Source organism: Chelonoidis abingdonii, chromosome 1 (genome assembly GCF_003597395.2).
Source record: "Chelonoidis abingdonii isolate Lonesome George chromosome 1, CheloAbing_2.0, whole genome shotgun sequence".
Classification (NCBI taxonomy): domain Eukaryota; kingdom Metazoa; phylum Chordata; order Testudines; family Testudinidae; genus Chelonoidis; species Chelonoidis abingdonii.
Genome location: NC_133769.1, coordinates 167,218,282 through 167,237,034, shown reverse-complemented (window position 1 = coordinate 167,237,034; position 18,753 = coordinate 167,218,282). Strand labels below are relative to the sequence as shown.

Genomic DNA, 18,753 nt, shown 5'->3' with positions numbered 1-18,753 from the left:
CGTTCCTACAGATTTTTGTTGCAGGAAGATGGTGTCTGGGAATTGTAGTTCAGGGAGAGTACGGAACTGTAGGAGGCATGTCAGGGAAGGAGCAATGTATGTTTGAGGAAGATGTGTTGAACAGGCCAAGAGCAGGAAGGAAAACAAGAATCCTAGAGTGGCGGAGAGTGGTATCGGATAAAGACTCTTTGTGTGAGCCCCTGACGCATGTGGTGGAGGCCTTTGCGCTTGTTGTTGAAAGGGAACTGTTCATTTAGTTGTTTTGGCTTCCAGACGACTCCAGGGTGCGCAGCTTTTTTGGTTGGTCAGAGGGATAAACTGCCCTGCAAGAGGCGAAATGGAGGCAATGGTGAGTAAGGCAATATGTCACAGGATTCTTCAATAGTGTGTCGAGTCCCGATAGCATTGCTAACTAGACACACAGACAATGTTAAAGACATTTACGTTGTCTCTGAATTCTGGAAACTGATGTTCCAAAACTAAGGATTTTATATCTCATGAGGGTGATATCTAACAGCTTATCCACTTACTTCGTTTCTGACCCTCTCCACAAATTATGCTGTTATTTCGCAGAACTCTGTGAGAGTAAGGACAGTTACTCTTTTCCCCTTTCAGTGGCTGCCAATCGTTCCTAGTAAACAACTGGTATTCCTCAACTCAATTGGAATCTCTTGCCAGCATCCCAGCCACCTTTGCCACCTTTGACTCACTCCTTCAACCTCTCTTCTCCTGCCTATTTTCTCTCTCTGCACCGGATCTGCTGATTTACTTTAAAAATAAAATGAAATAAAATAACAAGCTTCCTATTCCCTCCAACTCTCTCCTCCTTCCGCTGCCACAGATGCTTGTTCTGCTGCTCCTTCACTAATCCTTGCTTGCTCCAGTACCCTCCCATACCTCTTACGGTCTCCCTTTGCACCTTTCCTATTCCTCCTCTCCTTATTAATTCTCTCTCTGGGCTCTTTCATTACAAACTAACATGCTTTTGCTGTTCCATCTTAAAAACGCCACCCTGGACCTCACTTGCCATTTTCTAACTACCACTCCCATCTCCTCCTCCCTTTCATCTTGAAGCCTCTTGATATGCCGTCTGCAGGCTGCTGACATTTTCTTCTCTTTCCATTTTTGCTTCTCCATCTGGATCCATCCTGGCACTCTCACTTGACAACAGCTCTTGCCAAGTATCTAGTGACCTTGTCTGCGTTTGGCTAGGATGCGTTACTCCATCCTCCTCCTGACTTCTGTCAACTACAATCATTGCCTATATCTCTTACTCTCCTGGGTGTCTAGCATTAGGTCAAGTCAACATTGCTAACAGTGTTTACCTAATCAGTCCCCAGCTGCCCCCTTCTCTCAATCATCTTGTGGACACCCACCCCGCCACTACTGTCACCGGTCCTTGAAGCAGCACTTAACTCGACCTGTTCTAGTTCCAGGATCTAAACTGTCAATCTGGCATACATCTCGAGATATGGCACTTTCTCCTTACCCTCCACTAGCCAAGCTCTCATCTTGGCCTCTTCACTCACGTATTGGTATAGTGCAACTTCCTCTCTCTGGTCTTACAAATGCATCTTGCCCGCTCCAAATCCATTACATCTGGCTGCTCAAGATCATTTTCCGTAGCCTGTCACTTTTGCCACCCACTCTCCTGCGCCATCGTTCACTGGCTCCCCTTTCTCTACTGCATGAATATAAGCTGATGGTCTTCATTTTCAAAGCCTTCACAAATCGTATCTCACCCTACTATCTCTCTTCACTTGACTTTCAAATGTCAACTCATGCCTCCGGGCCAATGATGTCGCCTCCGTTGTCCACTGTTAACATAGTTTAACAACCACCTTTGGCAGTCTCCAGCTGCCCTTCCTGGTGGAGAGCTCCCATAACCGTTTGAAAAGTACCTCCTTATCTTCCTGCTATAATATCATCTGTTAAAACTCGTTCGCCTTGTTGGCCTACACATCATCAGTGGTTAAGACTGACGGTTGTACTGCCCACTCTAGTATGTTGAATGTTTCTCTTGCTACTTGTCTAGTTCTGTATTGTCTGTCTCCTGTCTATCTCTTAAGATTGCCCGCTTGGGGCGGACTGTGTTTAATTCCGTTTGTACGATGTGCATCCATGGGTTTTCTGTGTTGTGCTCATGTCCATTCCATTGTAGGTGTTGTGACTTGCACAAGTTGGACCAATGCCAGAAGTTTTTCCTTAGAGGTATCATAGGGGACTGCTCGGGTGCTCTGGTGGCGCCCATTGAGTACGGTAGAAGGGGTGCAGCCGCGGCCCTCCCCCCCTCGTTTCTTCTACATCAGTGAGGGTGCTTGGAATGTCTCCTTGCCTCGGGCAGCTTTTCTGCCTCTCAGCGCTCATTGGGAACTTCTGTGATATAGTCGTTGAAAGTTAATAGTTTTAGTAGTTTAGTGTTAGTTGTTAGTCCCGGATGGGACTTAGCTTTAGGGACAGGCAATGCCCAAGTCCCAAGGGCTTCAAACCCAAGTGACGTATTGCGGAAACCCATGCCGTCAGTGGGATCGCACAGTAGCTGTTTTGAGGTGCTTGGGGTGAAATCACCTCAGCGAACACTGTCCATTTTAAAAGTGTTTAACCTCAGACCGCAAAGGGAGCGGACATTGCCTCCAAGCACTCCTTATAGGTTGGCGACTTACCTGACTCCGATCGGCCACTGCTCCTAGCACAGTGGCCACGTTGACAGAGTATGCCGACGCGCGCCAACTGAGGACTGGCATCAATTCCCCTCCCCGTTCGGCTAGAAGGCAAACAAAGGCTTGGGAGGGCCCTTTCCTGCATCTCATAAAGGGTAGGAAGATGGCCTGGGGAGAGCAAAGCCCTCGACGGGCACTCTTCACCTCTGGATGGAGGTTCAGGCCCCAGCGGTTCTGCTGAGGTGCTAGCCCACTCCACGGACCACCTAGGAAACAGCAAGGCCGATTCGTATGTTGGTGGTCCATCCACCTGGCCCTTTCGGCCCTCGGGAGGAATTTGGTCCATGAACGCGGTGCGTCTACCGGCCACAAGAGGTGCCCAGATCCAGGGGAAACCTGCCTGTGGCCCCTTCATAATCCCCATTCAGTGTGGCACCATCCTCACCGCTGGAGCTGTCCACCAGTGCTTCACCTGACAGAGCCACCGCGCCCTGGTCGTGGATTAGTCCACGGCGTCTGTCCCTGGGACTCCGGCAGCATCCTCGGCTCAGACAGATGATTGCCAGTGGAATGGGCAGATTGCATGAGGTGCATCACCTATCCTCGGTGCGAAAGTGCCCAAGCCACTCTCTGTTTGGCATATGCTCTGGCGGTTCAACTGCTGGTTCCCCAGAAGCCGCATTACTGTTCCAGATGCCGATGGTTCATCTGGGTTGTGCTTGACAGTCCCGTGATGCAGAGTCCTACTCGCCCCGGTTGCCACTCGATGGATGCTCGCTAAGCTTCAGGCATAGATCGCGGGTTCCATCGCTGATCTGCAATGCACTTCATCACCAGAATTGCAGTGCCAAGGGCATGCTCTTCATGGAATCTTCAGCGTAGCTCCAGGGTGTGCATCAACGACGGGGTAGACAGACCCCTCAGCATATCTGGTGTCTCCTGGACATTTGAGCTTCCTTCCTTGGGCTCCATAGCGATGAACGAGTCCTTTAGCACCTGGTCAAGGGCACCCATCAGACGCATGTTTTCCCCCACCGCACTCCTAGTTCAGTGTGATCTCTGGCGGGCCAGTGGACCTTGCCCCCTGGCACCTCTGCGAGTAGACATGCCGGGGGGTTTCCAACCCCTTGCAGGGGGCATAGGTTGGCTCAGGAGGCATCAGCCAAGCAGTCCGAGTGATGTTCTCCACCCACGCCCGCCCCCAACACGATGTAACCCTGAGAGACCCACAGTCACCTGGCTACCGTGGAGTTGTCATGCAGAGAGACAGATGGTGGCAGGAGCTGCGTGCCCGCCTTCTCTTTATGTACGCCCTGCGAGGGCGATTATGGGCCCTCTCAGCCAGTGCCTGCGGATGACACCCATGGACTATCAAGCTCCTTCAAAAAGAGGTCACTTCACCTGGGGGCTTGAGCGAAGGAGTTGGTGGAACCTCAGACTGCCTCGTTCCAGGGAGAGTTCAGGTGGCCCTTGCCAGTGGTGACACTGGCCGTGCTGATGGGAGTGGCCCAGATTACAAGACTCGGTGGCAGAGCTTTCATCACTGCCCCATTTCAAGAGGGCAGAGTGTAAATTACTATGTCCTGGTAGGGAGTACAAATATTTCGTATGAGCTCCTGCTTCGAAAGTTCGTTGTTGCGCCGCAGTCGATGACGTGGAAGACAGACCATCCAACACCAGAACACAGGCTCAAATCTCTTTGAAGAAAGTATTTTGACTTCCAGCCTCCAACTGCGAGTGCGCCAGATCACCGGGCCTACTTGATGATTGAATATGATTATTTTATACAGGTCCTGCAGTCCATGGCCAAGTCTTGATCGCCACCATAGGACCGAGGAAGGAGTCCTGGCTAGTTCTTGAAGAGGCAAGAGAGCTGGTGCCAAGGGACAGCCTCCAAGCAGGCTTCAGATGCAGTGGACATCTGCAGTCTGACACCATGGCCTTGGCTTCCATGAGAGCGTTGGGCGTCTGGTATACAGTCATCGGGCCTTTCATGAGGGTCATCGTTCCATCAGACCCACCATTGATGGCCTGGGCATTGTTCTTGAGCAAACAGGCACACAATGCTGGTCTGAAGTCTCATGAGCAACCCAGTGCACCCTGGGGCTCTACCCCAGGGCCGGCTGGGACGTGGTTCAACCAGACAGAGCGCAGAGTTTGAAGGTCAACCTCAGTTTAACAGGTCACCTCCATAAGAAGGGCAAGACTATAAGTGCCAGCCAAACCACAGCCAGCATCCTCTGCTCATCGAGCTCCACATGTAGGCCAACAGGGTTGGTAGCGGGCATTTTGAGGGTATGCTTGAGTGTGACCTTTCCGCCTGTGTCTTGGATCCTGGCTTTCCAGTTTTTCCAACATCCTGTCACAATTATCCTCCCTGCCTGACATCATAACATCAGACCAATGGGTCCTCAGCACTGCTGGGTCAGTATCCCTTCAAGTTTATTCTATCCCCCCCCGCTTACTCCTCTACCATCCCTCTTCAGGGACTCTCTCACGCGAGCATGCTTGCTTCAGAAGGTGCAGGGCCTTCTGCAGTGTGAGCTGTGGAGAAAGTCCCTCAAAATTTTCATGGGCAAAGGGGGTTTATTGTTGATTTTATCCCAATGCCAAGGGTGGGGTCTCAGACCCTCCTGGACCCTTGTGACCTCAACAATATCTCAAACAGTTGCTTTTGCATAGTCTCCTCTGGTTTGCCATCATCCCTTGGAGTCGGAGAGATGTATGCCACCCTCACGTTTGAAGGACCACTACTACTCCATGTATGATTTCCACGGACACAAGACTTCCTGCGCTCACTGTGTGGACCGCCACTACCAGTTTGCAGTTTCTTACCCTTTGGCCTGGCCACAGCCCCGAGGGTGTTTACCAAGTGCATGTCGAAGTGGCAGCTTACTCAGACGTCGCCTCCTGAAAGGATATCGTACATTTCCGTACCTCTATGACTGGCTTCATCGAAAGTCCACTCCAGGAGCCACAAGTCCAGCGTCACAGTGTCAATATGTGTGAAGTTCATTGCCATGCACTGAGCCTGCTGATAATGAGCAAAAATCAATATTAATTGCCGGCAAACATCAATTGATCAGGCCGTTCGGCACTCGACTTCTACCTGAGCCAAGGCATTTTATCAGCAGACAGTTCGGCGATGGCAACCACTTACCACAGCTTTGGCAAATTCAGAACATTCGTGATCCACTATAATTAATAATGTATGTTACAAATTGAATATATATCAGATTTCAGATCAAATGTAGCTTCTAGTGTCATCGTTGTTGTATCTTTGGTTTATCCTTTTGAGTGGATAAAGTGGTACTATCCAGTGAGTGATTGCATTCTAACCCTTGAAATTGAGTGTATCGATGTCTAAAGTCCTTGCTACAGATAAATCTACATGTTCAAACAATCTATCGCAGTATAGCTGTTACGTATAGCTTTAAATTATTAAATGTTGAATCTGAGGTTTTTGAAGGCCAGAAGGACCCCCAGATCATCTAGTCTGCTCGTGTTCACACAGGCCGAATACACGTACCCACATATTACACTGGATATGTGGATTGAATAACAAACGCAGTTCAGAGAAGGCCAAAGGTGGTGGAGTAGCCTTGTACACAATTTGATGAGCCCGTGAACTGTAATGAAATAAGAAGTGATGAATGGATAGACGGAGCTGTCTGGTTTAAAAATCACGCTGGGTAAAACAGCTCTAGAGCTTCCCCTAATGTGTTGGGGTGTGCTACAGACCGCCGGCCGGGATCTGATTTGGATATGGAAGAGACCTCTTTAATGCTTTAATGAAGTAAACACAAAGGGGAAATGTGTGTTATTGGGAGCTTCAACTTCCCGGATATAGACTGGAGGACGAGTGCTTGCAGAATATAGGGGTCAGATTTTTCTGGATGTGATAGCGGATGGTTTTTCATCAAGTAGTTGAGTACCTACGAGAGGGATGCCATTTTAGATTTGGTTTGGTGAGCAGTGAGGACGTCGTAGAAGAATGGTGGTAGGGACAACCTTGGTTCGAGGTGATCATAGCTGATTCAATTCAAATTAGATGGAAGGATAAACAAACGTAGATCTGGGATTAGGGTTTTCGACTTCTCGAGGGCTATTTTAAGAGTTAAGGACATTAGTTAGGAAGTGATTGGACGAGAACTTGTGGATTAAATGCGGAGGAGGCCTGGAATCTTTAAGTCGCAGCTGCGGAAACTGTCGAAGCCTGCATCCAAGAAGGGAAAAAAACCATGGGCAGGGTGTTAGGCCAAGCTGGATGAGCAAGCAATCGCAGAGGGGGTTAGGAAAGCAGAAGATTTACGGGAGTGGAAGAAAAGGGGGATTAGCAAGGACGCTACCTTGTGAGGTCAGAATGTAGGGATAAAGTGAGGAGGCTAAGCCGGTAGAACTGGACCTGCAAAGGGAATAAAACCAAATAGTTAAAGGTTCTAAGCCACATAAATAAGAAGAAACAAGAAAGAAGAAGTGGGGCGCTATCCTGAGGATGGAACGGAGGTTAAGGATAACCTAGGCATGGCTCAATATCTAAATAAGTACTTGCCTCGGTCTTTAATAAGACTATGAGGGTTTAGGGATGATGGAAGGGATGATAACGGGACATGTGGATATGGAGGTGGTATTCGCATCTGAGGTAGAGGCCAAACTGAACAGCTTAATGGACAACAATCGGAGGGCCCGGACATCTCCATCGCGGATATTAAAGGAACTGGCGCGTGAATTGCGAGCCCGTTAGCAAGATTTTTAAGCAATCGGTAAACTCGGGGGTTGTACCGTACGACTGGAGAATTGCACGTAGTATTCTCTGCAGCTTGAGGTCTTCAAATCACAATTTTGAGGATTTCAATAACTCAGTCATGGGTTAGGGGTTGTTATAAATGTGTATGGGTAGGATTTTGTGGCCTGCCTTGTGCAGGAGGTCAGACTAGATGATCATATTGGTCCCTTCTGACCTATGAGTCTATGAGTCAATCTTGTATGGACAGGGTGAGATTAATGTGGGATCACGACGGAATTCCTCAAGTCCCTCTGTTTATTGGCAGGGAGCATGTTTTTTCGACTTCTTCTCTCTGTACCATTGCATAGGGATCAACTGTTAGGATCAGGCTGGTCTAACCCACAAAACTGATTTGCTGCAGAAATTGGTGGAACTTGATACATCTGACCATTGTCTTTTGTGTTTCTTGGTATGTAATTAAATCTCTATTATTGCTGTAATCTTTGTGTTCATCTTAAACTACGGGGTTTTTTTTACTTGCATTATATTACATTGTATAAGATTAATTACAGTTGGTAAGAGAAGGCATCGAAGCAAGGGATCCAAAATCCAGCCCACACTTCAAAAGGAATGGTGTAGTAACACGATGTGAGCATCTTTTCATCAGGTTACCCTAGAAAATACGTATTGCATTTGCCAAAGATAGTCCCACTGGGTGAAACTCATCCTCTGTTACCCCGATTTTACTATTACTACTTCTGTAGCATTGCACTATTTGGGTAACGCTTTAGGTATTCAAGGGATGTATGGCCATTAACTACTTAATCCTCACAACATCCCAATGAGGTAAGTAGATATGTAGTGTTAGCTCTATTTTGCAAATGGAAAAATCTAGGCAGAGAGGTGAAGGAACTTGCCAAAGGCTACACAACCAGTTAGTAGTGGAGCCAAAATTAGAGCCCTGGAAAGCCTAAAGTGGAGTGAAATTTGGAATTTCTGTTCTGCAGGATACTGTGATATTTCAACATTTGTTTTAATCCCAAATAGGGCTGAAAAGTGGAGATATTTGTTCTTTGCAGAGGTAAATAGTCCAAAAAAATTGATTCAGAAATGTTGCAGTATTTTGTTTCAATGGATTCAACTGAAAAAGAACATTGACATTCTGAAATAGGTAGCTTTGTCGGAAGGGAGCCTGCATCACACTAGGGGAGATGTCCTTCTACAGGGAGGCCAGTCCACAGGAGAGAATTAAAACTGCCATGAGGCAATGTGTTCAATAGGAAATGCAGTTGAATATTGAACTGACTTGAAATCCTTAGGTTAGTTCAACAAAATAAAATATTCTGATCTGGGTTGAACTGACTCAAAGCAAAATATTTTTTTTCTGGCAGAAAATCAAAATTTGAGGGTAAGATTGAAATTTTCCCTGGTGGTTAGGAAGAGGGAGAAGTGGATTTCAGTTTTGCTGAAACTGCATTTTTATCAACAAATTGTTCTGACAGAAAATTCCCAGCTAGCTATACTTCCAAATCTGTGCTTGTTCCTCATTAAAACTGAGGTTTATTAGGGTTTCTTCTGATAATGGGCATGCCTTTTTAATTGACTGGGAACCCAGTACTGCAGCCTTCATTAAGGCAAAACTCTTGAAGTCAAATCAGCAAAATGCTGCAGAACTGGTCCCTAGAAATATAAGATGCTCATTATCTTATACACCAAGGATGGGCAAACTTTTTGGCCTGTGGACCACAACTGGGAATAGAAATTGTATGGTGTGCCATGAATGCTCACAAAATTGGGATTGAGGTGTGGGCTTCAGGGTGGGGTCGGAAATGGGGAGATCAGGGTGAAGGAGGAGGCTCTGGGTTGGGGCAGGGGAGCAGGGGGTGAGGACTCCAGCTGGGGGTGCGGGCTCTGGGGTGGAGCTGGGGATGAGGATTTTGCGGTATGAGAGGGTACTCTAGGCTGGGACCGAGGGGTTCTGAGGGCGGGAGAGGGATCAGGGCTGGGGGGTTGGGGTGCGTGAAGGGGTGCAGGTTCCAGTTGGGGGTGCAGCAGGGGTGAAAGTAACTTAAAGGACTTGCCGGTACTCCAGAGTCCTGCGGAGGGGGAGGGGCCTCAACCGGAAGAGGCGTGGCCTCTATCGGAAGAGGTGGGGCCTTTAAATCCCAGGGCTTTTAAATCAGGATTTAAAGGGCTCAGGGATTCAGCTGAAGCTAGGGGCTGGGCCCTTTAAATCACCCTCAGAGCTACCAGCTGCAGAGGTGGCTGGGAGCCCTGGGGTTTGGGCAGGGGTGAAAGTAATTTACATTTCTTACCCATATGGTCCATTCGCAAGCAACCCACCTCTCCTACGTACTTCATGGATCCCTCCCATTGCATGACAGATGGAGAAAATAAAGCCACTATTACTACTAGCAGTACTATCTGTAATAAAACTTTACTATTGGAATAAGCCTGAAAAAGTGAAAACTCTGTCACATTTTTCTCCGTGTCTTCCCTCCTCCTCCAGCCAGGCTGCGGACACTAGGCTCTGTGCTTTCTCCCTGCCTGGCACTGAGCAGCAGCTGTGGGGGTTTCCCTCTAGCTTGCAGCAGGGAGGCTGGCTGAGGGAGGGAGAAGCCTGCCTCCTGCATAACAACAGTTTAAACTCAGCTGTTCACTGCGCGGTTCAGTAACATTTCAAAGAGGATCTCCAAGCAGTTTGGACATCACAACCATGATCCTCTGCTGGGGAGGGCATGGGATAGTTTTGAACTTGGAAATGGTTCCTGATTTTGATTGTGTTTTTTGTGTATAGGAGATCCCCTCATCCCAGGGGTAGAAAAGAACTGCCCCTGCCATGGTCACACACCGCCCCTCGCCCCCCAACAACAACTGGGAGTGAAATTAACAAGGATGCCAGAAACTGTGCAGGGAACAGCTGAGTTTAAACTGTTCTTATACAGGCAGCAGCAGCAGCAGGCTTCTCAGCCAATATCCCTACTGCAAGCTAAAGCCTAGAGGAGAACCCCTGCTGAGGGGGAGGAATGCAGAGTCTTGTCTGCAGCCTGACTGGAGGAGGGTGAGGGAGGAGACGAGAAACCAATGTGACAGTGAGTTTTCCCCTTCCTCCTGCTTTTATTAGCTCTGGATTTAAGCTGTGCAGCCAAATGCTTATATTTGTTGTGTATATTAGTATTGGAGAAAGATCCCTTCATCCCTGGGGGCAGACAAGAACTGCCCCTGCCATGGTCAAACACACCCTCCCCACTCCCCCCAGCTACTGTGAGTGAAATTAACAAGGATGCCAGAAAGCACCCCTAATCCTAGGGCTGAACCACTCAGGGAACAGCTGAGTTTAAACTATTCTTATGCAGGGGACAGGCTTCTCCCTCCCTCAGCCAGTCTCCTTTTCTTACTGGTCCTCCGCACCAGCCCGTACCAGTTTACTTTCACCTCTGGGGTGCAGGCACTGGGGTGGGGCTGGGGATGAAGGGTTTAAGGTGCAGGACAGTGCTCCAAGTTGGGATTGAGAGGTTGGAGGGCAGGAAGGGGATCAGGGCTGGGGTAAATGGGGCATGGAGAGAGGCTCAGGGGTGCAGGCTCTGGGCAGCGCTTACCTCAAGCAACTCCTGGAAGCAGCGGCATGTCACTTCTCCGGCTCCTATGTGGAGACGCAGCCAGGCAGCTCTTTGCGCTGCCCTGCCCGCAGGCACTGCCCCGCCCGCAGGCACTGCCCCTTCAGCTCCCATTGGAGTGCCAGAGGGGGCGATTGGAGCTGGGCCATTGGAGTGTGTAGGAACCGGAGGCGGGCCACACCACTGCTCCCCAGCGGGAGGTCGAGGGCTGCTTAAAATGGCTGGCAAGCCAGATCTGGCCTACGGGCCGTAGTTTGTCCACCCCTGTTATACCCTGTAAAACCTGTATTAAGAGATCACTCTTCTTTGTCAATATCTGTTTTAAAAGATTACCCCTCCGCAAAGTATTCCAAACATCATAAGTGTTCTACTTGCCCTTAAGTAGACAATAATCTTTGTTACAACTTTTCTTGGCCCTTTGATACCCTTCACTTCCTGTACATAATGTGTGGACCTTCAAAATGACTCTGTGAAATAATGTACTTGAACTTTCCATGGGTTTTTAGGAGCTGAAGGTTGGGCCATATATCATTTGGAAGGTCATTTCTTCTTAGAATTTACAATCAAATCTCAGATTTTATCTATCTCCTTAATGTCGCAAGGTATCAATGATCTCCACACAGGCAATATGTAGGCTTTTTTTTTTGTAGATGTGCTAGAAGTGTAGTAATAAACTCCGTGAGTAGAACTCACTAATTTTAAAATGTATGTATTAGTGAATATACTCATTCATTGACTGGGTCAATCTATTATTTTTAAAATAACCATCCAGAGCATATTGTAGCCTAATTTAAGGCCATCAATCTACAATCCTTACTCAGGCAAACCTCCCATTGAAGCTAATGGAGGGTTTGACCGAATAAGGACCACAAGATCAGATCCTTAATAATTATTTAATGCCTGTATTCTATAATAAAAATGTGGCTATGGAGATGTCTTTGAAATGACACGACGATATTCCCGTATGTATTACTGTGGGTCTCCTAACCAAGGGCGGATTAAGGGATAATCCAGCTGCTTCATACTGAGATTCCAGTTTAAAGCCAATCATGCAGTATTAAGCTCCACAAGTTTGCTACAAAATTGAATGAGAGGTCAATGGCTTTAAATTACATTTTAAAATGTAAACATGAAGGTGGGGGATGGCACAGTATGCTTCTAATTTTAGATTTTGACATTTGTGAGCTGTTGGTGGTGATGATATTTTGTAAAGAAGAAAAGATTTTTGAAATGGCAAGCCCAGAAAAACTACCGAGAGATTACTATTAAAAAGTCATAATTTGCCAGTAGTTACTACACAGCAGTATCTGACATGCTGCAGTTATTTACTGTTCTAAATTTAGAAAACATATATAGTGTCTTAAACAGCATGTTAGCTGCACAATCGGGTTGGATGGTGACCATGATGGCAGTGGTTTTCTGAAACACTTCGTCTTGTTAGCATGTGTTGATCCTGCTAGGAAGTGGGTTCTGCTGACTCACTGAGACAGGGGGCTTGTTTCCCCACCTAGATAGAAGAGGAGTGTGAGTGGCTTTCTAGAGAAATTAAAGGGACCAAAAATATAAGATGGGGCTGGGCAGTCTCTTTACACCAATGGTTTTCAACCTTTTTTCATTTGCAGAACCTTAAACATTTTCAAATGGAAGTTACAAGGAGTTCGGTGTCACCTTAAAGACTAACGGATTTATTAAGCTTTTGTGGGTAAAAAACCTTACTACCTCAGATGCAAATGGAAGTGCGGACTCCTTTGGAAATCTTAGACACAAGCTCTGGACCCTCAGAGGTCTGCAGACCATAGGTTGAAAACCACTGTTCTATGGTAATGACAATCTTTCGTGGACTCCTTAGACAGTCTGTGGATCCTGAGGGGTCCATAGACCCCAGCTGAAAAACACTGCTCTAAGCTTTGGGGGCATGGGGAGGGGGTGGAGGAGGGTTTGCACTAAACTTCATTATTACATCCCTAAATGTTTTGTTCATAAAGCCATATCACAGGAGAGGGTTGAGTGTTTGACTCTACGCAATATATTTTAGAGCAGGTTGAGAAAGCCAGCTGTTTACAGTCCTGTATCAGAAAGTGTGTGTGTGAGAGCATAATCTGCTCTATCCAGAATGACAGCATATTGTACATGTGCCATCACATCAAAATACTGCTGGTAGGTGTTATTTTAAGCCTGCTGGCCTTGACCAGGTCAGCTGTTCAAGCGATCTAAAGAGAGAAGCATCCTGGTAAAATACATTTTTGCGATATAGCATTCATGTGTCACATTATAATAAATGATTGAATCAGAGAATCATAGAATATCAGGGTTGGAAGGGACCTCAGGAGGTCATCTAGTCCAACCCTTTGCTCAAAGCAGGACCAATCTCCAACTAAATCATCTCAGCCAGGGCTTTGTCAAGCCTGACCTTAAAAACCTCTAAGGAAAGAAATTCCACCACCTCCCTAGGTAACCCATTCCTAAACCTTCCCCACTGCAACTTGAGACCATTACTCCTTGTTCTGTCACCTGGCACCTGAGAACAGTCTAGATCCATCCTCTTTGGAACCCTCTTTCAGGTAGGTGAAAGCAGCTATCAAATCCCCCCTTCATTCTTCTCTTTGCAGACTAAATAATCCCAGTTCTCTCAGCCTTTCCTCATAAGTCATGTGCTCCAGCCCCCTAATCATTTTTGTTGCCCTCTGCTGGACTCTTTCCAATTTTTCCACATCCTTATTGTAGTGTGGGGCCCAAAACTGGACACAGTACTCCAGATGAGGCCTCACCAATGCCAAATAGAGGAGAATGATCATGTCCCTTTATCTGCTGGCAATACCTCTACTTATACAGCCCAAAATGTCATTAGCCTTCTTGAAAACAAGGGCACACTGACTCATATCCAGCTTCTTGTCCACTCTAACCCCTAGGTCCTTTTCTGCAGAACTGCTGCCTCACCACTTGGAATGGGGATAGGGATTATTAATAGGCTACTGAAAATTATTTTTTCTGTTAATTTATGAAATGTTAATGTTTGGAGTCATCTGATCTCAGACCATCTCCCCACATCACAGCGTGCACCCATGGTCCATGTAGGAATAGGAAGTTAGCATTAGTTATATAGGTGTGATGGGGAGGCATGTGTGCAGTGTATAAGCTGTCCTTGCTAGCAGCTGCTGTGCTTCTCCCGTGCGCTACTTCTTCAGTGTACACCTGCTATTCCATGGTGCTACAAAAGGTTCAGGAAGTGAAGGTGCGAGCTGTGACCCTGCTTCTCCCTCAGCACTAGCTCAGAGAATTAAAGGGATGGTCCCACTTAAGGACTTCTGAACCCTTGGAAGAAATGAAGGGCAGGGTGGAGGAGGAGAGCAAAATAGCTGCAATGGCCTAGTGCACCTTGACTTTTTAAACAGCTAGCTAACCCTTCTCTAACTTAGCTGTTTCTAGAGATGTCACTTCTTTGTGACTGAACTAGAATTCTTTTTCAAAACCTGGCTCTTTTTAAACACATGAAATGTACTGGATCAGTACATAGTGACATTAGTAAAAACTCAATTTTCTTTGCACGAGGTTCCTAATGTACTGCACCAACCGCAGAATGGCAAATTTTGCATCTATAAAATGTTCTCTGTACCTTTAAAATACTACCAATGTTCATGTTCACATGACAGAAGGTCACAAAGATACTTTAAAAGATTCCATAAACACAAGTTAAATGGCTAAGGCTGTGAAACAAACTGACAAAAACCAGAAAAGATTTGGTCTGCATAATATTTTTGTGAATACGTAATTTAGTAGAAAGAACCTACAAATGTAAAGCTAACACCTAGAAAAAGTTATTTCTGGTATCCAACATGTTACTCAGTGCCATGTTAAGCTCTGCTTATGGGGGGACAGAGCTAGGACTGGATTGGTTAGAGTTCGGATTGAATCCATTCTGTGTAGTCATGCTGTAGCATTGGTAAAGCCATGTTAAATCCATTGCTGGGAAACCTCAGTCCTTTGCGTGGATGGTGCACAGTATTTTGTTTGGATCCTGTATCATTTTTATTTGTAATAAATATACTTTAGCAGAGATTGAATCTAATGTGTGTTGTTTTTGGATTCACTTTTGTTGTATTCAGTGTGTATATATTAAAAAAAATCTCTACAAGATTGTTGAAAAGATACCGGTCAAGATTTTCAAAAGTGACTAGTAATTTTGAGTCCTTGAGAGTGCTTAAAAGGTCATGATTTTCAGAAAACACTGACCATATATCTGAAAATCAGTGCCCTTTAAGGTGATTCAAGTTGAGCACCCAAAATCCCTATTCACTCTTGAAAAATTTGGCCAGTTTATTTTCATCAATTGCTTTAATGATAAATATACAACTTGCTGTCTATGTTATCGATGTTAAAATATTTCTGGGAGAAAATTTTTGGATATTAAATCAATTCCATTTTAATTCTTCCCTCAACTTACTTGGAATATTCTTTTTTTACCCAGAAACGGTCCTATATGAAAGAAGCAATGAACGGGTGAGTATTTACACTGCCTTGTGCTTTATACTATCTGGTAACAGCTATAAAGCTGAGTCATGACATTTTGTAACTCTTTCTCTCGTTCTGGTTTCTCGCCAGTGCCTGCAGCGATTGGTCTTGTGGGTAAGTCATTTTTACTTTTTAAAGCTTGTGGCCAGACCCTGCTTAATTTAGTTTACACACTGCAGATTTTGTTGTTAGTCTTAAGTGATAAAGGGTGAAATTCACCCTAGTGCAGAGGATTCAGAAGGACTTTTGTAGTATGGGGATCAGGGCTGGTGCAACCATTTAGGCGAACTAGGCAGTTGCCTAGGGCGCCAAGATTTGGAGGCGCCAAAAAGTGGCGCCCCCCCCCCCCCAATTTTTTAAATGGTTGCAGCGGCCGCTGCATAGTCTGAGCTGCTGCAGCCAGGAGCCCCGGTCAGGAAGCCGCCGCGCGGCCCGGCAACCAGGCGCCCCCCCGTCAGGAGCCGCCGCCGCGACCCGGCAGCCCGGGCGCCGGGCCCCCCTCGCGCTCTCGCTCCGTGCCCCCCCCTCCGGGGGGGGGGGCGGGCGTGAGGTCGGGCGGAGGGGGTCTCCTCCACCATCCGTGCCGGTCCGCTGCCGGACCGGCCGCCTGCGCGCGCCTCCCCACCTCCACGTGCGTTACCCGAGCCGCCTCCGCCCCCTTCCACGAGGCGCTGCCCGCCCTGCGCGGTTCTCCTCGCTTTCTTCTTGCCCCCCGCCCCCGTCACCTTAGCCCGTTCGCTGGCACCGCCCTCCCCGCCGTTCGGTGCGCGCGGGCCAGGGCGGGACCTGCCGGGGCGGGGGCCGGCGGCGGAGGCCGAGAAAGGAAGCGGGGGGCGACGACTGCGACGGGGGACTCTCGACGCGGGCGGCGCCCGGCCGGGATGGCGCACCAGAGGGGCCGGGTCGTGCGGCCCCGAGCCCAGGGTGCGCGCCCCAGTCGCGTCCAGCCTCCCAGGCAGGCCGGTCGGAGGGAAACCTCGATCCTGGGAGCTGGCGAGGCCGTGGCAGCGTTTCTCGTGCGCCTGCGCGGACGATGCCCCCCGAGGTACCGCGGAGCCGGCTGGCGGTGCCGGGCACCACTCCGCGCGTGCGTCCCGCCGCTCGGCCGCCTGCCCGCCCGCCCCGGGGGGTAGCTAGGCTCGGAAGCGGCGGCGGGGGTGGGGACGCCCCGCGGGATCGGAACGTTCCCTCAACCAGGAGCCAGGTACCGACGCTCTCCGCGAGCCTCCCGTCCCGGAAGGCGCGGTTCAAAGACTTGCGCGGCCTGAGTCGGCCCGTGGAACGCCACGAGGGAGCCCTGGGAGGCGGAAGGAGGAGGGGACCGCCGAGGAGGAAGGACGTCCGAGGACGCCCATGCCCATCCGTCCCCACCACCACGCCGCCCCTCCGCCCCCCGCCGTCCACGGGAAGTCCAGGACGGAGAGGGCTACCCTGCTCCCTCTCGCGCTGGGGCCGAAAGGCCGGGCCCGTCACCTCTCTCTCTCTCTTCCCCCCCCCACCTCTGCCCGAAAGGCTGGGGGCCCGGGTGGGGGCGCAGGGTCTGTCTGAACGCCGCGCGCCCGGCCCGCCCCGCGAGCCAAGCGCCTGGACGTCACCCGAGCCTCGGGCTCGGGTCTTGTGAAACCTCGATGCGGTTACGTACGAAGGGCGGACCACCGAAGAGCTTCCCCGGCCGGCCGGACGTCCGTGGGGTGAACGGCGGGCGGGTGGCGGCGAAAGAGGACCTTCGGCCCTCCGTCTCCCCCCCCGTCCGCGCTGCTCCCCTTGGGGACAGCAGGCCGCGGGGACCCGACCGGTGCGTGCGGAAAGGAACCCCCCTCCGCCGGCACGGCTTTTGCGCGCGGGGGGAAAGAGACAAAACCAGAAGGCCTCCGGGAAAAAGCCAACGTGACAACTCTTAGCGGTGGATCACTCGCTGTGTCGTCGAATGAGACGCAAGCTAGGCAGAATTATGTGAATTGCAGGACACATGATCATCGACACTTCGAACGCACTTGCGGCCCCGGGTTCTCGGGCTACGCCTGTCTGAGCGTCGCTTGAAGGTCAATCCTCCCCGCGGATGCGGTGGGCGGCGGGACAAGCGCGCGCGGCCTCCTCCCCTCGGCGGGCGGAGCCGTGAGCAGCCCGCGCTGCCTCCGTGGGGGCGCGGCTGGGCGTCGCAGGCACCGGGGAGCCGTCCCGTGTGTGGTCTCTCTCCCCGACGCCTTCGTCCCCTAAGTTCAGACCGATGCCCGGAGCGCGCGCTTCGGGAGCTCGTCCCGTCGAGAGGAGCGCGGCGTCACGGCGGCCGGTCCCGTGCGCCCGTGGCCCCATCCACTCTCCAACCTGCGCCCCCACGGTCGGCTCCCCCCCCCCGTGCCCCGCTCTCGGCGGCGGTGGACGGGGGGTGATTCTTTCCGTGGTCGGTGGGGGGGGGACGGTGCGTTGGCGCCGTCGGGGAACCGGGCCGGCCGTGGGGGGGGCCGGCTCGGGTGGGTCCCGAGGGGAGACGGGCCTGCCCCGCGTGGCTGTCTGTGGCACACGGCTTCCCGCGGGGCTTCGGTCCCCTCCCCTTCCCCCGCCCGGGTTACGTCGTGCCCGGACCGCCGGGGTGCGGTCGGGTTGCTGAGGGGGAGAGCGAGGACTCCGTGCCAGAGGAGGAGGGCGTCGGAAAGTCAGGGAGAGAGAAAGGAGAGAGAGGACGGGTCGGCACCGCGCTGTACGGTGGAGAGAACGGGGAGAGGGAGAGGAGCAGGAGCGAGGTCGCGAGGCGCCAGTGCGAACCCCACCCGATCCTCACCCGCGCCCGCCGCATCTGCTCCGTCTGCCGCCTCTGCGGCCGTTCTTCTTTTTTTCCCCTTCTCTCTGGCGACGGTGCCCCCAACCCCCGGGAGTCTCCTGGGTGCCGTCCGCCCACCCCCTCCCGCCCGCTTCCGCTCGCCCGTGTGCCGCGGATGTCTCTCGTTCTCCTCTGCGGGCCGTTCTCCCCTCCGCCACCGCCTCCGGGGCGGTGGCCAAATCGTGCCCCTCCGGGGCCCCGAGCCTGTCTTTCCCCGGGCGCGCTGGCCGCGGCGGCGGCGCGGCTGGCGGCGGCCGCCGTGCCCCCCCCCAACCGCCTGCCCGCCCGCGCCCGCTCGCCCGGGTGGGCCCTCCACACCGAGTGCGACTCAGATCAGACGTGCGACCCGCTGAATTTAAGCATATTAGTCAGCGGAGGAAAGAACTAACCAGAGATTCCCTCAGTAACGGCGAGTGAACAGGA

General features: G+C 50.5%; 1 protein-coding gene across 1 annotated transcript in view; it reads left to right on the top strand.

Moving 5' to 3' along the window:
* The window catches only part of IMPG2 (interphotoreceptor matrix proteoglycan 2), a 113,206-nt gene that overhangs the window by 46,915 nt on the left and 47,538 nt on the right, over positions 1-18,753 (top strand). The window contains exons 5-6 of the mRNA XM_032804500.1: positions 15,469-15,500; positions 15,603-15,626. Of these exons, the coding sequence (XP_032660391.1) occupies positions 15,469-15,500; positions 15,603-15,626 (56 nt within the window). The remainder of the gene's footprint in view (positions 1-15,468; positions 15,501-15,602; positions 15,627-18,753) is intronic.